We start from the raw sequence: 20,117 nt of genomic DNA on the forward strand, positions 1-20,117 counted from the left end.
TATTTATCATTATTTATCATATGTGTCCTAGGATAACAGCAATAACACTTAGATTTATATACTGCTTTATAGTGCTTTACAGCCCTCTCTACGTGGTTTTACAGAGTCAGCCTATTGCCCCCAACAATTTTTAGTTCTCATTTTACCCACCTCGGAAGAATGGAAGGCTGAGTCAACCTTGAGCCTGGTGGGATTCAATCTGCCAAATTGCAGGCAGCTGGCAGGCAGCAGAAATGGCCTGCAGTACAGCACTCTAACCACTGTGCCACCAAGGCAGGATCCAATCTGGGTCGGTCACCAGGAGCAGAGATTTAATCTGGAATGTGTTGACAATTTCTGGTAGAGAAAAATTCCCTGAGGATGGGTTTCAGAACAAGTCCGAAACCTCAGAAGTCTAAACCTTTGGTCTCAATGATTGATCCAGATTGGATCCTGCAATGTTATTTATCACGTTGCTTGTTAACAGGCAGCATATGTTTTTCTAAATGTCTTTGTAATAAGGAAATAGATCGATATTCCTATTTCTCTTGTTTGCACCAGTTTGTTGCTATTGTTTTTTAAATTTTATTTGTGCATTAATGCAAAAAAGGAAGTATATACAGTATGTTTATTAAACGTGAGGAAACATTCACAATTACAGAAAGAAGGAAAGGGTATCTTTGTAAAGGTTAAAGATTTGTACAAGTGCTTTCCTTGCCTTTGATGATTTGCGGGTGCGTATGTGTGTGCTAAAAGGGATGCAGTGGCTCAGAGGCTAAGACGCTGAGCTTGTCGATCAGAAAGGTTAGCAGTTCGGCGGTTCAAATCCCTAGCACCACCTAACGGAGTGATCTTCCATTACTTGTCCCAGCTTCTGCCAACCTAACGGTTCAAAAGCATGTAAAAATGCAGGGAGAAAAATAGGGACCATTTTGGTGGGAAGGTAACAGCATTCCATGCACCTTTGGCATTTAGTCATGCCAGCCACATGACCATAGAGACGTCTTCGGACAGTGCTGGCTCTTCGGCTTTCTAACGGAGATGAGCATTACCCCGCCAGAGCTGGAAACGACTAGCACGTATGTGCGAGAGGAACCTTTACCTTTACCTTATGTGTGTACTAGAAGCACGTATAGTTCTTAATCCTAAGAATGCTTCAATCCATATTATGGAAGCAAGAAATAATTAAAAAAAATGGTTGAGGACTTCAGGAAACCTATTAATGACTAATTTTATCAAAGTTACTTTCTACTCCGAGTAAGAAGTGTCAGTCTGAAACTTTGAGCTAAGGCACCGCATTTGAGTTCAACCCTATAATGCACACATCAGCATGAATCAGATGGTGTTTCCCTCCCTGCAAATAGCATCCAGATGTGGAGATGGTCGCTCAGAGGTTTCCCTGTCCAAGAATTCATTTTTGGACATAGAACTAATCGAGTCTTACAGCTGGGCAGTGATGGGCCGATACCAGTTCAGACTGGTTCTAGCGAACTGGTAGTTTTGGTGAGCAAAATTGGCCCCACCTATCTTCCCCTGCCCTTTCCTGTCCCATATTTCCATTTTTTAAACTCAGCTGATTCGCGTGGCACAGTGGATCGCCACGCCTCAGCTGTTTTACTCACCAGCGCTGACATAGAAGGTAAGTTTTTAAGCTGAAAATGGGAGGTTTTTGAATGTCATGCGCAGGCGCTCACCAAACCGGTTGTTAAACCGGTTGCAGCCCACTATTGCAGCTGGGAGAAATCCTTTGCTCTTCCTGGCAATTTATTAATTCCTGTAAGACTTCTCCAACAGGTTGATTCTATCTCACGATGCATGAAGCGAATGTAAGAAAGGAACATGGCTTAAACTGCATGGTAGGCGGGGGACCGGTTTCATCCCAGTGGTCCTCATGGCGCCCTTTGGAACTCATCATCAACTCTGGTAACTTATGAAATGGGAAAAGGAAGCAAAGATGGTTCAGATGAGTTTACATCTTCTGGTTCAGAAGCTAATATGAGCTGCGATCACTTAGATGAAGATGAAGCCGGAACCGGTGATCGCTTCCCAAGCTGGATCTGAAGAGTATCCAAGATGTCATGTAATTTTTGGTCAATCTGGGTGACCTGTTGGGAAACCAGAAGGCAACATGGTCTGTTACTTTGCTCATCAAGGCATATATGTCAATCATGCTTCAAACCAGGAATTGATTCCAGGGCTAAATCTGCCATAAACTTGTCTTAAGGCAGGGGTGGAGAATCACGCCCCCTTTTATGACTCTATGACTCTATGACCCTTTTATGACCTTTTTATGACTTGCGGACTTCAACTCCCAGAATTCCTGAGTCAGCTGGCTCAGGAATTCTGGGAGTTGAAGTCCGCATATCATCAAAGGGCTTGGTTCCCCACCCGTTTTATGGTATGGCTTTCAAACAAGAAATAACAGCAAATGGGATCACATTTCCACCCACATAACAATATGACTTTCTTTGCTGAGCTTTTGAATTGTATGATAGCTTAAACGCAATCAGTCCATTAAAAATCAGATGATTATTCTGGTAAAAATTGGTGAACCACAGAAATATTTTCAGTGTTATACCTGGGAGCTAATTCATCTTGCAGACCCAGTCAGATCAGAGGTGGTATTCAGCCAGTTCTGACAGGTTCTGGAGAACAAGTAGTGGAAATTTTAAGTAGTTCAGAAAACAGGCAAATCCCACCTCGGACTGGCCCCACCCCCATCTCTTCTGTGCCTACCATTAAGTCCCAGCTGATCAGCTGGGTTTTATTTCGTTGCCCTGCACAGGAGATTGGAGCTGGAAAGCAGGTTAGTGGGGTGGGGACAGGGGTGGGATTCCAATTTTTAAACAACCGGTTCTGTGGGCATGGCTTAGTTGGTGGGTATGGCTTGGTGGTCATGTGACTGGGTGGACGTGGCTTGGTGGTCATGTTATTGGCAGGGTGTGGCCAATTCAATATCACTCACATCGAGGCACCATCTCCTTGCCTGGCCTCTCATGACTGTGGGGATGCTGCAACAGTCGTGTGAAAAGCGGTCATAAGTCACTTTTTTCAGTGCCATTGTAACTTTGAATGGTCACTCCACACAAGCAAAGTACCAGCAAAGGAGGGAAAAAAAACTCCAGGGAAGTTCCTGAGACAGGAAGTCTAGTCCTGCCAAGAATGTAATAAGGGTTAACGGAGAGGCAGTTTCTGTAAGCAACACCAGAATGTTTCCTTCCTGCCTTCCTTACAGGATTAGGCCAGTAATTTCTTCTAATAATCGGTTCTCCAAACTGCTTAGAATGTTAACAACCGGTTCTAGCAAATAGGTGCGAACCTCTAGAATTCCACCCCTAGGTGGGGAGGTAATGGGGATTTTGCAGTAATCTTCCCCCAGGAGTGAGATTGGAATGGAGATTTTACAGTATCCTTCCCCTGCCATGCCCACCAAGCCACGCCACGCCCACCAAGCCACGCCCACAGAACCGGTAGTAAAAAAAATTGAATACCACCACTGAGTCAGATGCACATTTCAACCAATTGTGATCCCAGACAAACGTTGAAACAATAGGAAATACTATTCATATTGTCTGACACGGAGCATTAGGCGTTCATTGTCACATTGGAAAAAGCACCCCTGCCTCCCTACCATATATTTTCTGGCATTATCAAAGCCATGATAAAACCTGGGATTCTTAAAGGTTGAAATGACAAAACAGCATATAGATTTGAAACCAAAGATATTTTTTATTGGGAATTTTACCCGAAGGTTATAACAGAGAATCGACTTACTTGATTATTAATGTTTTAACTGCAGCTAGAATTGTATTTGCTCAAAATTGGAAAAATGAGAAAAAAAAATGAGAAAATTCCAATAGAGGAGGAGGTGATTAAGAAAATAATGGAATGTGTAGAAATGAGTTGATTAACATTAGCAATTAGAGAGCAAGAAGAAAAAGAATATTTTAAGATATGGGATTTATTTTACCAATGGTTAGATAGAAAAGTGGAAAATTGAAGTATAATTTAACAGTAATGATATGTTATAATTGATCATTATAGAATGACTTTTAATATGAATTAAAATTGGTAAGAACTGAGATCTGCTCTAAAGAATAATGTGGATTCAAAACTAAAATCTAATGGTGGTGTAATAATAATATAATATGACATGGAAAGTTGATTAATGCGATCTGAAGAGAAACCAGAAAACTTTTTATAAGATGTTTTACAGGTGGCATTTCCCCCGACAAGAATAACAAGAATGTTCAAGAACAAATCCGAAAAATGTTGGAAATGTCACCAGACACCTGGCTCATATTACCATATGTGGTGGACTTGTGCGGATGCTAAAAATTATTGGACTAAAATCCATATGTGGTTGGAAAAAATGACAAAAAAGCATATAGATTTGAAACCAGAGATATTTTTATTGGGAATTCTACCTGAAATATATAGTAAAGAATTGAAATACCTGATTGTAAATGTATTAACAGCGGCTAGGATTGTGTTTGCTTAAAAACTGGAAAAATGAGAAAATACCATCACAGGAGGAAATCATTAAGAAAATATTGGAATGTGCTGAAATGAGTAAATTGACATTTGAAATCAGAGAACAAGATGATAAACAATTTTATAAAATTTGGGATCTATTCTATCAATGGTTAGACAATAAAACATGGTAATGAAATATGTAGATTCTTAGAAAATAATAAATATATAAAGATGTATTCTTTTCTTATTATATCTACAAAATGATTGTAGGATAGATTTGAGATGATAATATGATACTGTTACAAAAACAAACTAAGTAAAATATGATTATTTCGTGAAACATGAATGAATAAAAGTATAGTCAAATGATTGATTAACAATGATATTAATGTATTTAATGCTTGATTGAAAATATGAGAATATATACAATGTAATTGTAATTGAAGACTACGAAATGGAAGCACAAAACAATTTGTAAACCAACCGGCACACTGTATGTATATATATATGGAAGATGGCTTGATGTTTTTATGTTTTGTTTGTCTATGTTTGTCTTAAAAACCAATAAAAAAAAAGAAAGTTGATTAATGTTATATGAATGCAAATTTAAATTCAAGAGGAAAAGACTATATATATTGTGCACAAGAATCATGCACCAACCGACACACTGTACAATTGAAAGATGGTTTTATTTAGTTGTTTTATGTTTGTATTTGTCTATGTTTGTTGTTAAAAATAAAATAAAAATTGTATGAGAAAAAGATGCGAGGACTTCAACTCCCATAACTCCCCAGCTGCCTGGGGAATTCTGGGAGTTGAACTCCATGCATCTTGACGTGACCAAAGTAGAAACACTGAGTAGAGAGTCAGCCCATGAGTCATTTCCAACTAAATGAACATTCCCCCAAATTAATGTGAGTGAAGAGCCAGAGGATCTATAGCTAAGTAGAACAACTGATAAACCCTCTTTCTTGGAGATATCAACCACAACCAAAATTGCTCCTGTGATGATCCAGGGCGTGGCACTAAAGCAACATAGCCAAAGAACAGGTCTAACTCCTCTTTAATGATCCAACTTTGCCTCCCAAACGTCCCCACTTTTACTAGAAATCCTGGAGCAAAGCTCTCACATGCATCTTCAGCATCTTCTGACTGCGAGTAGTCCAGTAAGCCAGGTTAGTCAAGCAGTCCAATAAGTCAGGTTTAGCCAAACAGTAACCTCCAGGTCAGCAAGTGCACACAAGGCTCCACAGATTCAAGGCTTGTTCCTGACAAAGGCCCCTCCCACCAGCACCTCCTTACAACTCAGTCCCCAGGTGTGACTTGTAAAGGGGGGTGGGAAACTTTCCTCCCTCATAGCCTGCTCAGTCTGCGTTGTTCTTGCCTTCTCTCTTCTCTCCATACTCTCGGATCAGGAGCTCTTCTCCTGAGCGCTGTTTCTCCTGCTCCTCCCTGTCTGCAGGCCTTACTAATTCAGAGAAGTCTTGCCTGGACTGACTCTGCCCTTCCCCAGTTTCCTCCAAGGCCAATGGAGCCACCCTCTCAATCTCTGTCTGCTGTTGTTCCAGCTCATCTTCCCCCGCAGATTCAGACTCTGATGGTGGCACGACAGGTCCCCTCATTCCAGCTTTTTTTTTGTTTCAAAACACCAACCGGCATTGCATACCTTGGTTGTAAATCTTCATTATTAATCATCTACTTGCTACAATATTGGCTTGGTTCCCCCTCCTAATGAGCTTAGCATCATGCCTACTTCACCCTTAACAAGAGGCTTTTGAGAATAATCGTGCCAGCAGTATGAAGAGATTTGTGGAATTATGCTTGATGGGTGAAACTTACATATAGAATTCTTTATTTATTGGCCAAGTGTGGTTGGACACAGAAGGAATTTGTCTTGGTGCAAATACTCTCAGTATACATAAAAGAAAAGATACATTCATCAAGAATCATAAGGTACAACACTCAATCATAGTCACAGGGTACAATAAGCAATCAAATAATACTAAGAAACAATCAATATAAATAGGAATAGAATAGAATAGAATAGAATAGAATAGAATAGAATAGAATAGAATAGAATTCTTTATTGGCCAAGTGTGATTGGACACACAAAGAATTTGTCTTGGTGCATATGCTGTCAGTGTACATAAAAGAAAAGATACATTCGTCAAGAGTCAAGAATCATCAGGTACAACACTTAGTAATAGTCATAGGGTACAATAAGCAATCAAATCATACTAGGAAACAGTCAATATAAATCGTAAAGATACAAGCGACAAAGTTACAGTCATACAGTCACAAGTGGGAGGAGATGGGTGATAGGAATGATGAGAAGATTAATAGTAATAGTAGTGCAGACTTTGTAAATAGTTGAACAGTGTTGAGGGAATTAGTTGTGTAGCAGAGTGATGGCATTCGGGAAAAAACTGCCCTTGTGTCTAGGTGTTCTGGTGTGCAGCGCTCTATAGCGTCGTTTTGAGGGAAGGAGTTGAAACAGTTTATGTCCAGGATGTGAGGGGTCTGTAAATATTTTCACAGCTCTCTTTACTGCAGCAAAATGATGTTTATTTACCAGCAGCAAAATATTTCATTATGTCCGATTGCAGGTAGTCCTCAACTTACACCGATTCATTTTGTGATGAAGTTACAACATCACTGAAAAAAGGGACGCACGATTGTTTTTCACAGACTGTTGTATCATCCTTGTGGTTCTGTGATCAAAATTCAGATTCTGGGCAACCGGTTCATATTTATGACCGTTGCAGTGTCCTGGGGTCACGTGATCACCTTGTGTGACCTTCTGCTAAGCAAAGTCCATGAGGAAGCCAGATTCACTTAACAGCAATGATTTGCTTAACAACAGTGGCAAGAAAGGTCATAAAACGTGGCAAAAATTACTTAACAACTTTCTCACTTCACGATGGAAATATTGAACTCAATTGTGGCTGTAAGTCGTGGACTACAGGTGGTCCTCGACTTACAACAGTTTATATAGTGACCGTTCAAAGTTACAACAGCCCTGGAAAAGCGAGTTATGGCCATTTTTCACACTTACAACCACTGCGCAATTTGGACACAGTTTCTCACTTACGACCTTTGTGGCCTCCCCATGGTCCTGCGATCAAAATTCAGACGCTTGGCAAAAATGCTTCATACTTACGACCGTTGCTGCTGCCCAAGGTCACGCGATCCCCTTTCGACAAGCAAAATCTGTTGGGGAAGCCAGGAAACCACGCCACCGGCTTATCAGCGGCAGTGATTCCCTCCACAACTGCGTCGAGAAAGGTCGTAACATGAGAGGCAAAACTCACGTAACCACTATCTCACTTAACCACAAGTCATTTTGGGCTCGACTGTGGTGGTTATAAGTCGAGGACTACCTGTTATGTGCTTTTGATCAAAGTTTCAACCACTGTTTGATTAAAGTTCAGCTTTTGGATGCTTTCTCTTTTCTTTCCAGCACAGATGGAAAAAAACCATGACCATTTCATCTTCTGCTTTCACTTCTTCTTGTCCTTTTGCTTCATCTGTAGTTTGCCAGCTGCCTTCCCCTTGTAACCGTTGCCCTCTGCTCCCTTCTGCTGCCCCGTGTGAGAACCTGGAGGCCTCACCAATCCTGGGCAGAGGTTAAGGCTGGGGGACCTCAGAGTCTGTCTTTTCCTGACATGGCCATGGTCTCTGGGGTATTATAGATGCTTACACAGCTGTGAGGGTAGTGAGAATTTAAAGCAGGGAGAACCAAGGCTGAGATTTGACATCTCAAGGAATTTTAATTCAGTTTCTATAAGGTTTTTTTTTTTTTTAAGGAAAGCCTTTGCAAATATCAAGTGTGGCGTGATACTTAGGTAGGTCCTAGAGCCCTTGATGGTGAACCTTTGGCGCATGAGCCTCAGCCAAACTTACATGAACTGCGCATGCGCACGTCTTCCCAGCTGATTTTCGGCCCATTTGGGCCTTTTGGAAATACCGGAAGTGCCGAAATGGGACCGTTTTCAAGCCTCCCAAGGCTCCAGAGGAGCTTCCGGAAGGCCCGTTTTGCTGCCTCCCGAGGCTGCAGAGGCTTCCCTGGAGGGCAAAAACAACCTCACACAGGCCAAAAAACAGCTGAGAGGCAGATGCATGTGCAGTGCAGGTCAGGGGGCAGGGCGGGGGTGTTGCATGTGCATACACAGGGGAGGGCGGGGCGCATTGCATTGTGGGTGCCAGCACGCCTGCGCGCTTTTGGTATACCACAACAAAAAGGTTTGCCCTCACTGTCCTAGATCCTGGAATAAATGCTTCCAATATAAACCCTTCAGTTTTTAATCCTGATCTCTTATTCAGTGAAAAGTTTTCTGAGAGAGGAAGTGGTGACTCTGCATAGAAAGAATAGTCCTCAGGTGATCTGGTCATCCTCCCGCCCCCTGAAGACCAAAAAATGTCCATTTTTTCCTGTAAACACAGCATCGAGAAAAGCCATTTGCATGTCAACATGCTTTATCAATCAATATACGGTATGCTTTTTCTGTTTCCTAGGTAAAGTGGAAAAAGAACAAATCCCAGAAATAATTTCACAGAGATCATAACTTTTCAGAAGAAAGAAAGAAAATTAGGGACAACAGTGGAATATGTTTCAGTAAGGGTTCCTCACAGGATGAGATGGACAACCGAAGCCATGTGAAAAAGACGAGAAAAGGCAATTAGATAGATAGTCCAAGACTCTCCAAACTTGGCAACTTTAAGACTCATGGACTTCAACTCCCAGAATTCCCCAACACACCACAACCCCATTCTTGGAAATCTGTACAGAGTTTATAATATTTTAAGACAGGGGTCTTCAAACTTGACAGCTTTAAGACTTGTGGACTTCAACTCCCAGAATTCCTCCTCTGGTCAGGTTAGCTCAGGAATTCTGGGAGTTGAAGTCCACAAGTCTTAAACTTGCCAAGTTTGAAGACCCTTGCTCTAATGAGTTCACACTGAGAGTTAATTGTTATTAAACAAATACTACAGGACAAAATGGAGTTGGTGAAGGTGTTGGACTGGGCTTTTTGAGGCTGAACCTCAAGTTCTCACTTGACTTTGAAGCCCGCTAGATGACCCGAGATGATAGTTGCTGTAAGGAAAAATGGAGGATGGGATATTTGAGGGCTTGGAGATGTAGAAAGTTAGCACCCACCCTTCTCTTAGAAGAATGAAATATTCTAAGAAATATTAAAAAGGCAGAATATTATACTTCCGTGGATGAGAAAAGGAGAAACATGCTCTTGGAAAGCAGCTCCCACCTTTGTTAATAGACTCAGAAAGACTGGGCCATCCTATCTATAACACAGAAGACCTTCACCCTTAGGACATAATAGGGTCCATCTCACCACATGGCACCTGGGAAGACTACATCACCCAGCAAGATTCAGCTGAGCCTGGGACTCAAGACAACCTACAAAGTTACCCCTGCATGGAAATCTGACAATAAATCAGAATACATTTCTTTCACAGGAACAGGAAGCACATTCAAAGCCCAAGAAAGGTTACAAATCAGATAGTATTCAGCAGGTTCTGGAGAACCGGTAGCAGAAATTTTGAGTAGTTCAGAGAACTGGCAAATCCCACCTCTGACTGGCCCCACCCCTGTCTATTCTCCGCCTCCCAAGTCCCAGCTGATTGGCTGGGTCTTCTTTGGTTGCCCTGCACAGGAGAACGGAGCTGGAAAGCAGGTTAGTGGGATGCGGAGGGAGTGGGGATTTTGCAGTATCCTTCCCCTGCCATGCCCACCAAGCCATGCCCATCAAGCCATGCCACGCCCACAAAGCCACACCCACAGAACCAGTAGTAAAAAGTTTGAATCCCACTACTGGTATAAATATATTTCACTCTCCACTCCATGTGGTCAGCTACCGAGGACTTCAAACCAGGTGGTCCTGTCCACCATTAAACCATCTTTCCAAACAGCCTCCATGTTTCCAGTGTCTCTCTCCCCACTGAACCCAGAAGGATATTTCTTCCAACAGAGAGAAAGGATAGATTAATGAATTACAATGAATTAAAAAAAAATACCCACCACACACCTCCCTCTATGCTTCCACACGGCAGCAATAACTCACAATAAGTTTTGAAGGCTCAGTTGTATCTCCAGTTTAGGGCAAGCACATCTCCAGACATTAGTTGCAGGAAGCACAACAGTGGGAAATGGGTTGTTTTTATTTCTCACTGAAAAGCTCCTCAGAGACACCCGGTTGGCCAATGGGAGAAATGAAACATTTGACTAAGGTAGCCTTGACCTGATCCTATCATGTAAATAAAATACTATCATTAACCAAAGACAGGCATCAAGGAGAGCTTTAAATGTTTTACTATGGAGATCAGGTTTCCACTATTTCTTTCCATGGGGACAGCCACAAAGGATTAGCTTCTCTGACCCACAGAATCACACAGAAAAAAGGAGAGAGGGAGAAAGAGGGGAAAAAAAAACCCACCAGCCTTTCATCCATGTGATTATCTTGTTTGAGTTTCCCATTAGTTCTTTGTTTATTTTCATTCCACCAAACTTATCTACAATTTGCCATCACTTCCCTGTTCTCCCTTCCTTTCTCTACAACAGACCCACCCTTTCTTAGGTTAGGTGTTAGGGCTTTGGTGACCTGGATCACGGGAACTTTTTTTAAAATTAAAAAAAACAAAAAACAGTTCCATTTATTTTGGTTTCCATTTATCTTTCCTGTTCCAATTCACGCACGCAACACAATCTTGTTTCCTCTGCCCATCAGCCATTGCAAAGGGTTAACCCTTTTGGGGGGGAAACGAAAGGGGAAAAAGTTGAAAAATGAACATTTTTCCATGAATAACCGTCATGTGCACGAGAGATAGAGGTAGACTCCATTCCATACATACATATATTATATTTTTCTTTAAAGAGTAGGACTGCCATCAACTTAATCATTCTGCGTTTATCGAAGAGTAGTTCCAGTTTAATTCAACGTGTTTTCACTGGACAAGTGCAAAATGAATTGGTTAAACCATATGCTTTAATTGATTAAAACATTTATTTACTTCTTTGTTTGTTTATATCTCACCTTTTTATTTTTACAAACAGGTTAAGATGGTGAATATGTCCAATATTCCTTCCTCCTCCTATTTTCCCAACAACAATGAGCCTGTCAGGGGGGTTGGGCTGAGGGAGAGGGAGTGCCTGAAAGTCATCCAATTGGCTTTGATGCCTAAAATAGGACTAGAACTTAGGGCCTCTTGTTCTGTATTAACATACTCCAAAAGGTAAATTCTGATTGGTCCGCACGAACTGCATCCTGATTGGCTGACTCAACAACTGTGATTGGCTTACTTAGAATCAACCGCGATTGGCCGAGCCGATCGCGGGAGATTCAAAGTACTGTCATTGGCTGACGAGCCGCGAGCAATCCCTATATGAAGGGCTGCCGCGGCTCCAAGATCTTGTACAGATCTTAACATAAAATAAAGAGCTTGCAGTGCACTGGTCTCGCGTCTCCTTTGTACCCGATCTAACACCTCTCATTTTCTATCTGGTGCAGAGGTGGCATTCAGCAGGTTCTGACCAGTTCTGGAGAACCAGTAGCGGAAATTTTGAGTAGTTTGGAGAACTGGCAAATCCCACCTCTGACTGGCCCCGCCCCCATCTCTTCTCCGCCTCCTGAGTCCCAGCTGATTGGCTGGGTCTTCTTTGGCCTGCACAGGAGAACGGAGCTGGAAAGCAGGTTAGCGGGGTGGGGAGGGAATGGGGATTTTGCAGTAACCTTCCCCTGCCACACTTACCAAGCCACGCCCACAGAACCAGTAATAAAAAAAATTGAATCCCACCACTGGTCTGATGTGTTAACCACTACACCAAACCGGCTCTCATTTGATTAAATTTGACAAATTTGGTTAAAGGATAATTTGCACATCATTGCATAAAACCACATACTACCCTTATCAATATTCACGGAAATACCGACTGCAGGATCCAATCCGAGTCGGTCACTGGGGTCAAACATTTGATGATGGACTCAGAATGGATCCTACAACATTTCCTGAGCCATGTTCTTGAAAGTATTCTGAAAGTATTCAGAACCCCTTCACTTTTGCCAATTTTGTTAGGTTGCAACCTGATTCTACAGTTGTTGAAATTCATTTTTTCCCTCTCATCAATCTGTATAGTTGCCTTCATTTGAGAAATACATACTATATAGACAGAAGCGAACATCTTCCAACAGGTCTGTATGAGAACTGATCCAGAAAATAAGATGGTTTCCCCCCCCCATCAGAATCATAATAAGAATAGAGCTGGAAGGGACCTTGAAGGTCTTCTAGTCCAGCCCCCCTGCTCAAGCAGGAGATCCTATACCATTTCAAACAGATGTCCAGTTTCTTCTTAAAAACCTCCAGTGGTGGAAGACCCACAACTTTTGAAGGCAAGCCCTTCCACTGGTTAATTGTTCTCACCGTTAGGAAGTTTTTGCTTAGTTCTAAGTTGCTTCTTTCTTTGATGAGTTTCCATCCATTGTTTCTTGTCTCGCCTTCTGGTGCTTTGGAAAATAAGTTGACCTCCTCCCCTTTGTGACAACCCCTCAAATACTGGAATACTGCTATCACGTTGCCCCTAATCCTTCTTTTCTCTAGACTAGCCAACCCCAAATCCTGCAACTATTCTTCATAGGTTTTAGTCTCCAGGCCTGTAATCATCGTAGTTGCTCTTCTTTGCACTTTTTCCAAAGTCTCAACATCTTTTTTGTAATGTGGTGACCAAAACTGGATGCAGTATTCCGTGTGTGGTCTTACTAAGGGTTTATAAAGCGGTACTAAAAGTTCACAAGATTTTGATTCTATGCCTCTGTTTATACAACCAAGGATTAAAAACCTCCAGTGATGAAGGACCATCAATATTCTCATTTGGAATGAAAGGACTTGCTGTACAGGAAAATGTAAACTACCACTTGATTTTACTTTACAATATTTTAGTATGGTATTCTTGCTTTTGTTCTCTGTGAATTGTTTAAGTTGCCTAGTGAGTCAAAGCGCTTTTGGAAAAGAAGACATAAATGTATCAAATGCAAATAATCCATAAATTCACAGTCCAACATGAAAAACAAGTCATCTGCACAGCAACTCCCATTCTCACAAACTTTATCTCTCTTTTCCACCTGCCTCACCTTGAGCTGGTATCTGGGCAATGGAGTGAGGAAGGAAAGATAAATATCTCACTTCCTTCACCACCCTGGAGTGGAACAAAAATACAGTAAAAATATAGACTACAGAATAAAAGAGTTAGAAGGAACTTGGAGGCCCGAGACCCAATCCATTTCAGACAAATGGCTATCCAATTTCTTCTTGAAAATCTCCAGTGATGGAGCATCCACAACTTCTGAAGGCAAATTGTTCCACTGATTAATTGTTCTCACTATCAAGAAATTTCTCCTGAGTTCTAGGTTGCTTCTCTCCTTGATTAGTTTCCATCCATTGCTTCTTCTCCTGCCTTCAGGTGCTTTGGAGAATAGCTTGACTCTCTCTTCTTTGTAGCAGCCCCTCAAACATTGGAGCACTTGCTACCATGTCGCCCGTAGTCCTTCTTTTCTCTAGTCTAGACATACCAAATTTGTGCAACTGTTCTTCATACATAGAATAGAATAGAATTTTTTATTGGACAAATATGATTGGACACACGAGGAATTTATCTTGGTGCAAACGCTCTCAGTGTACATAAAAGAAAAGATACATTCGTCAAGAGTCAAGAATCATCAGATACAACACTTAATAATAGTCATAGGGTATAATAAGCAATCAATTCATACTAGGAATAAAAATCGTTAGGATGCAAGCGACAAAGTTGCAGTCATACAGTCACAAGTGGGAGGGGATGGGTGATAAGGAGTGATGAGAAGATTAACAGTAATACTAGTGCAGACTTTGTAAATAGTTGGACAGTGTTGAGGAAATTATTTATTTAGCAGAGTGATGGTGTTCAGAGAAAAAACTGTTCTTACTTCTACTTTTCTGGTGTACAGTGCTCTGTAGCGTCGTTTTGAGGGAAGGAGTTGAAAAAGTTTATATCCGGGATGTGAGGGGTCTGTAAATATTTTCACAGTCCTCTTTTTGACTCGTGCAGTATACAGGTCCTCGATGGAAGGCAGGTGGGTAGTAATTGTTTTTTCTGCAGTCCTAATTACCCTCTGAAGTCTGTGTCTGTCCTGTTGGGTTGCAGAGCCAAACCAGACAGTTATAGAGGTGCAGATGACAGACTCAATCATTCCTCTGTAGAACTGGATCAGCAGCTCCTTGGGCAGTTTGAGCTTTCTAAGTTGGTGCAGAAAGAACATTTTCTGTTGTGCTTTTTTGATGATGTTTTTGATGTTAGGTGTCCATTTTAGGTCTAAAAATTTGAAGGTATGGGTTAGGGTTAGGGTTACCTTTTAGCCTCCTGAAAAATTACAGTGACCTGAACCATAAAAGATTTGGCTGCACTTACGTTAACAACCGGTTCGCTGGTTGTGAGCGCTCGCTTCGCTCACACGTGCCTCTTTGGGGGTGAAATGCAGCTTCAAACATGTAACTAATCTACTCAGGCAGCTCCAGTGAGTACAGCAGTCATGGTGCGGAACACATCTGGGCAACATGGGTGGTGTTGTGGTTAGCCGGCAGCAGGTGCAGATGGCTGAGGAGAGTGATGACCCTGATGAGGGGCCAGGACCATCAGGGAGTGGACTGCTGCCTTCAGGGATTGTGGGGGCTGGCAGCAGTGACGAGGAGGTTCCCGAGGAGCCTGTGCCAAGTGCACGTGAGCACAGGATGATTCATAGAAGAGAACAACTGGAGCAGCACAGGCAACTCAGGAGTAAGGATGCAACGTAATGGCCCCTCCTTCTAGGGAATATAAGCCTGGTTTCAAAAGGTTTTTGTCTTTGCAGAAACCAAAAACGTTCTAAGGACTCAGCATTGTGTGTGGAGACTCAGGCTTATCTGAAGAATTCTGTCAAGGCTTTTCTGGTTGGACTAATTGGCTGCAAGACATCTTTTATCTACAAAGAAGTTATTTGTAGATTAAAGCTGATAATGTTTGATTTGCTGTGTTTGTTTGAGATTTTCTTGCTGGTAACAGGGTTGGGTCAGAACAGGTGGGTGGAATGAGCCAGAAGGTTAATTATATATGGACAAGATAGCACAGGGTGGGTGGGCAGTGATTACAACTACTGGTTCGTCCAAACCAGTCCGATCAGGCAGTAGCCCACCACTGTCTAAGTGCTATTGCTATCAGCCCATTGCTAAACTCCATGCTAAGTTGCTTTTCAAAGGACTGGCTGGGAGAACACTCTGGAGAGGTGATAGCATTCCTTGTCCTTTTGTTTGGATATTGAGGCTATTCCATGCTGTTCCAGGACTAACACTATCCCCTCAGCCTACCAGGTCCACCTTCTAAAAATCTGGATTCTTTAAAGCAGTTTAGTAGTTGCCTGGATTTACACAGGTTGTACATGCTCTTCTCAGCCTTGAGAGATAACGTTCAGCATTGGTTTTCTGGCACCATTTAACCAATTTTCCCTTGCACTCCACACCAGTTGGTACAGAAATATGCAACCATGGCTGCATCTAGTAGAAAAAAGCTCTTGGTTGCAGAATTGCCAACATGTTATAATCTGTAAGTGGAAACGACCTTGGGAAACAGGAGGAAGAGTTGCTGCCTAGGGAACAATCAGATAAAAGTGGACATAGTCTGCAGCTGCATAATGGGCAGAAAAAAAATATAACCTCTTAGGCTGTAAAAGAGAGTGCTGGAGGTTAGTACTATCAGGATAACAGAATTGGAAAGGACCTTGGAGGTCTTCTAGTCCAACCCCCTGTTCAAGGATAAGACCCTATATCATTCCAGACAAATGGTTGACCAGGTTATATAAATTGAGGACTCCCTGAATTTGTTGAGAGGCGATGGTTTGAGTCTAGCATGACGGGATGGAGCTACCACAGTGGTGGGATTCAGCAGGTTCTGACCGGTTCTGGAGAACCAGTAGTGGAAATTTTGAGTAGTTCAGAGAACTGGAAAATAGCACCTCTGACTGGCCCCCATCTATTCTCCGCCTCCCATTGAGTCCCGGCTGATCGTCTGGGTCTCCTTTGGTTGCCCCGCACAGGAGAACGGAGCTGGAAAGCAGGTTAGTAGGGTAGGGAGGGAATGGGGATTTTGCAGTATCCTTCCCCTGCCACGCCCACCAAGCCATGCCCACAGAACCGGTAGTAAAAAAAAAAATTGAATCCCACCACTGGGTTGACCCCTCCTTTTTCTGGCAGCCTGTCAAATTCTTTGGAACTGAAGCTGAAAAAGAAACGAAGTTTATACGAAGCTCTAGCTCAGGGGTGTCCAACCTTGGCAACTTTAAGACTTGTGGACTTCAACTCCCAGAATTCCTCAGCCAGCTTTGAAGTCCACAAGTCTTAAAGTTGCCAAGGTTGGACACCCCTGCTCTAGCTTCTTACTCTACAGATTGGAGTGATGCCTTTCTTATTTCAGGAATACGGGTAGTCCTCGACTTACAACTACGATTGAGCCCCAACTTTCCATTGCTAAGCGAGACCATTGTTAAGGGAGTTTTGCCTCATTTTATGACCTCTCTTGCCAGGGGTGTTAAGTGAACCACTGCAGTTAGGTTTGTAACACGATTGTTAAGTGAATCTGGCATCCCCATTGACCTGGTGTCAGGATTCCGGCAGTTACTCCAATGAAATCATGAGTCTCGAGCCACACTCCCAAAACTAAAAAGGATTTGTTAGAAGTTAACAGTCCAGCATTAGCCTGGGCGTAGCCAACGCTGAGATACGTAATTCACTGTCCCCCTTGATCCTGCTTTCCCCCGCCCCCCACCCTTCTAGGTGTATCATCCAACGAAACACGCCCATAGCCAAGAGTCATCAATCATGCTCTCCAATTAGATTTTTGCCCGGCAGAAGCTTCAGTCATCTAATCAGTCTCTGAAGAAAATATGAATGGAATATACTTTCGATTCTACACTGCTGCCTGCTCTTTGAAATTCCCCCACCCTTCTTTCTGTTGACAACTATAAAACATGTCGATCAAATGTTTTATGAGTTGACACCTGGCCTGTCGGAAAGTCACAAATTTTCTCTGTCCAAAATGTGGACTCTGCTGTCTTCAACAGAGTGGCCTTTGTCTTTTAAATGCAGATGGACTGCTGAATCTGGTCTTGGTGGGTTTGTTCTCCTTTGTCGTGCCATGAGTTTATGAAGTGGCTGTTTTGTTTCCTCAGTGTACAGATCTGCAAATACCACATTGCTCCATAGACATCTGCTCTGTTGGTATCATCATAATGCTTATCAGATCGATATTTCCTGAGTGAGAAGACATAGGACAACACGCCGATACAGTATTTTGAGAGGCACATTTCTCATGTGCTGCCAGACCAGAGGTGGGATTCAGCAGGTTCTGACCAGTTCTGAAGAACTGGTAGCGGAAATCTTGAGTAGTTTGGAAAACCAGCAAATACTACCTCTGCCTGGCCCCGCCCCCATCTATTCTCTGCCTCCCATTGAGTCCCAGCCGATAGTCGGGGTCTTCTTTGGTTGCCCTGCACAGGAGAACGGAGCTGGAAAGCAGGTTAGTGGGGTGGGTTGAAATGGGGATTCTACAGTATCCTTCTCCTGCCACGCCCACCAAGCCACGCCCACCAAGCCATATGCCCACCAAGCCATGCCCACAGAACCGGTAGTAAAAATTTTTGAATTCCACCACTGAGCTGCCACCAGAAAACAAAAGGTAGACTTTATTTAAAGGGATGTTTTTATACTGGTTGCAAAACAAGTCATTGCTGTCTTTAAAAAAGAAGGAAAGTCGATGTCAAGGCCAGATGTTTGCTTGACTGCATCTTTAGACGTGATCCCAACCGACACAGAAGCTGGACAGGTCTTTCTCAATGATTCAGAACTCTCCAACTGCACAGCCAAAGTGTTTATTTTTAGAGTTTTGGAAAAATAAACATATTTGCATTTGGAAAAATGAAGACGGCTTCTTGGAGAAGCTCAGCATTGTTGGCCTGGTCCACAGGGAGAGGGGAAGGGTGGAATTCAAAAGAACCATAATTTAATTCCCGAAAAGGAACTTCTTTTGCTGTTTATTTTTTTCAGCTTGTGTCATAAGTGCAGCAAATACTAGTCGTAGATGAAAAAAAAACCACAAAGTTCCAGAAAAGGCATCCCCACAGTCACATGATCAAAATTTGGATGCTTGCCACACAATTGCAAATGCAATCGAGATATGAGAAAGATCTTAAGACCTATGACTTTAATAAAGAGCAAGCAACAATTGATCAAATGCTGTTAATGGTAGATGAAAAGTTAATTAAGAAATTATATAATTTTTATTAAGCCTAAAAATGGAAGATGAACAGAGGAAAGAGACAATGATAGTTTGGGCAATTTTGGGGGGATATACTATAGAATTAGACAATTGGCAAATACTTTGGCAAAGAAACTATAAATTGATGATGGCAACTATGTATAAGGAAAATCTGTATAAAAGGCAAGGTTAGCAAAAATGTTTTAAAACATGTCTGCCAAATGTTGGAAATGTAATCAAATACCAGGCACATACTATTACACGTGGTGGACGTGTCCAAAAGCAAAAAAAAAAATTTGGACGAAAGTGCATACGTGGTTAGAAAAAATGTTAAGGTAGCATATAGATTATAAGACAGAACCATTCTTGTTAGGCGTAATACCAGAAAAATATGACAAAGGGAATGTATATTTAATATTACATGTTTTGACAGCAGCAAGAATTGTGTTTGCACAATTAGCACAAAATTCCTGGAAAAATGAGGAAACACCTACAAAAGAAGATATAATAAAAAAAAAAAACAAATTAGATTGTATAGAAATGTATAGACGAACACTGAAGATAAAAGGAAAAGAAGGCACAGAATATTTTTGGATTTGGGACTTGTTCTATCAATGGTTGGACAATAGAGGTAGAAACTAGGAACTGGAAGAGTAGTATTATGTAAGCAAACTGACCCAGACAATACGCTGTTCACTAAACACTTATTGTATGTAAAGAGAAAAATCTATAATGTCAGCACTTAAGAGATAAAGAGATGGCTAGGTCTATTCATAAGCAAACACCCTCACTCAAGATCTTTCAGGGCAAAGCCATTAAAGCCATAATAGGAATTGCCCAAAGTCCCTTCATTACATTACCCAGCAAGATTCAACCAAGCTTGGAACTCAAGACAACCTTCAAAGTTACCCCTGCATGGCCCCATGGGAGTCTGACAACCAATCGGGATACATTTCTTGCCACAGGAACAGGAAGCAAGTTCAAAGCCCAACAGAGATTATAAATCTCTCTCTCTTTCTCTGTGACCCAGGTGCTTCCCCCCCCCCAGGACACCGTTGTCCTGTCCACCATCACACCATCTTTCCATGCAGTCTCCATGTTTCCAGTGTCTTTCTTCCCACTTGGAACTGAACCCAGAGGGACATTTCTCCCAACACAACCTTCCCAAGGAGCTTCTGACAAGCAAAGTCAATGGGGGGGAAGCCAGATTATTCTTGATAACCACGATTCCTTTAACAAATGCAACGATTTGTTTAACAAGCATTGCAAAAAAAAAAAAAGGGGGTCTTAAAATGGGGCATGACTCATTTTTGTTGCTTAGCAACAAAAAGTTTGG

The 20,117-nt window shown here is 42.0% G+C and overlaps 1 protein-coding gene across 1 annotated transcript in view; it reads right to left on the reverse strand.

Moving 5' to 3' along the window:
* Positions 1-590: 590 nt before the first annotated feature.
* Positions 591-20,117, reverse strand: part of LOC113419700 (potassium voltage-gated channel subfamily KQT member 1-like) — a 236,362-nt gene continuing 216,835 nt past the window's right edge. The window contains exon 15 of the mRNA XM_087969539.1: positions 591-2,084. Coding sequence (XP_087825665.1) covers positions 1,986-2,084 — 99 coding nt within the window. The 3' untranslated portion in view covers positions 591-1,985. The remainder of the gene's footprint in view (positions 2,085-20,117) is intronic.

This window comes from Notechis scutatus, chromosome 6 (genome assembly GCF_049901735.1).
Source record: "Notechis scutatus isolate UNSWTSFEM ecotype Mainland chromosome 6, rNotScu1.2, whole genome shotgun sequence".
In the NCBI taxonomy this organism is placed as follows: domain Eukaryota; kingdom Metazoa; phylum Chordata; class Lepidosauria; order Squamata; family Elapidae; genus Notechis; species Notechis scutatus.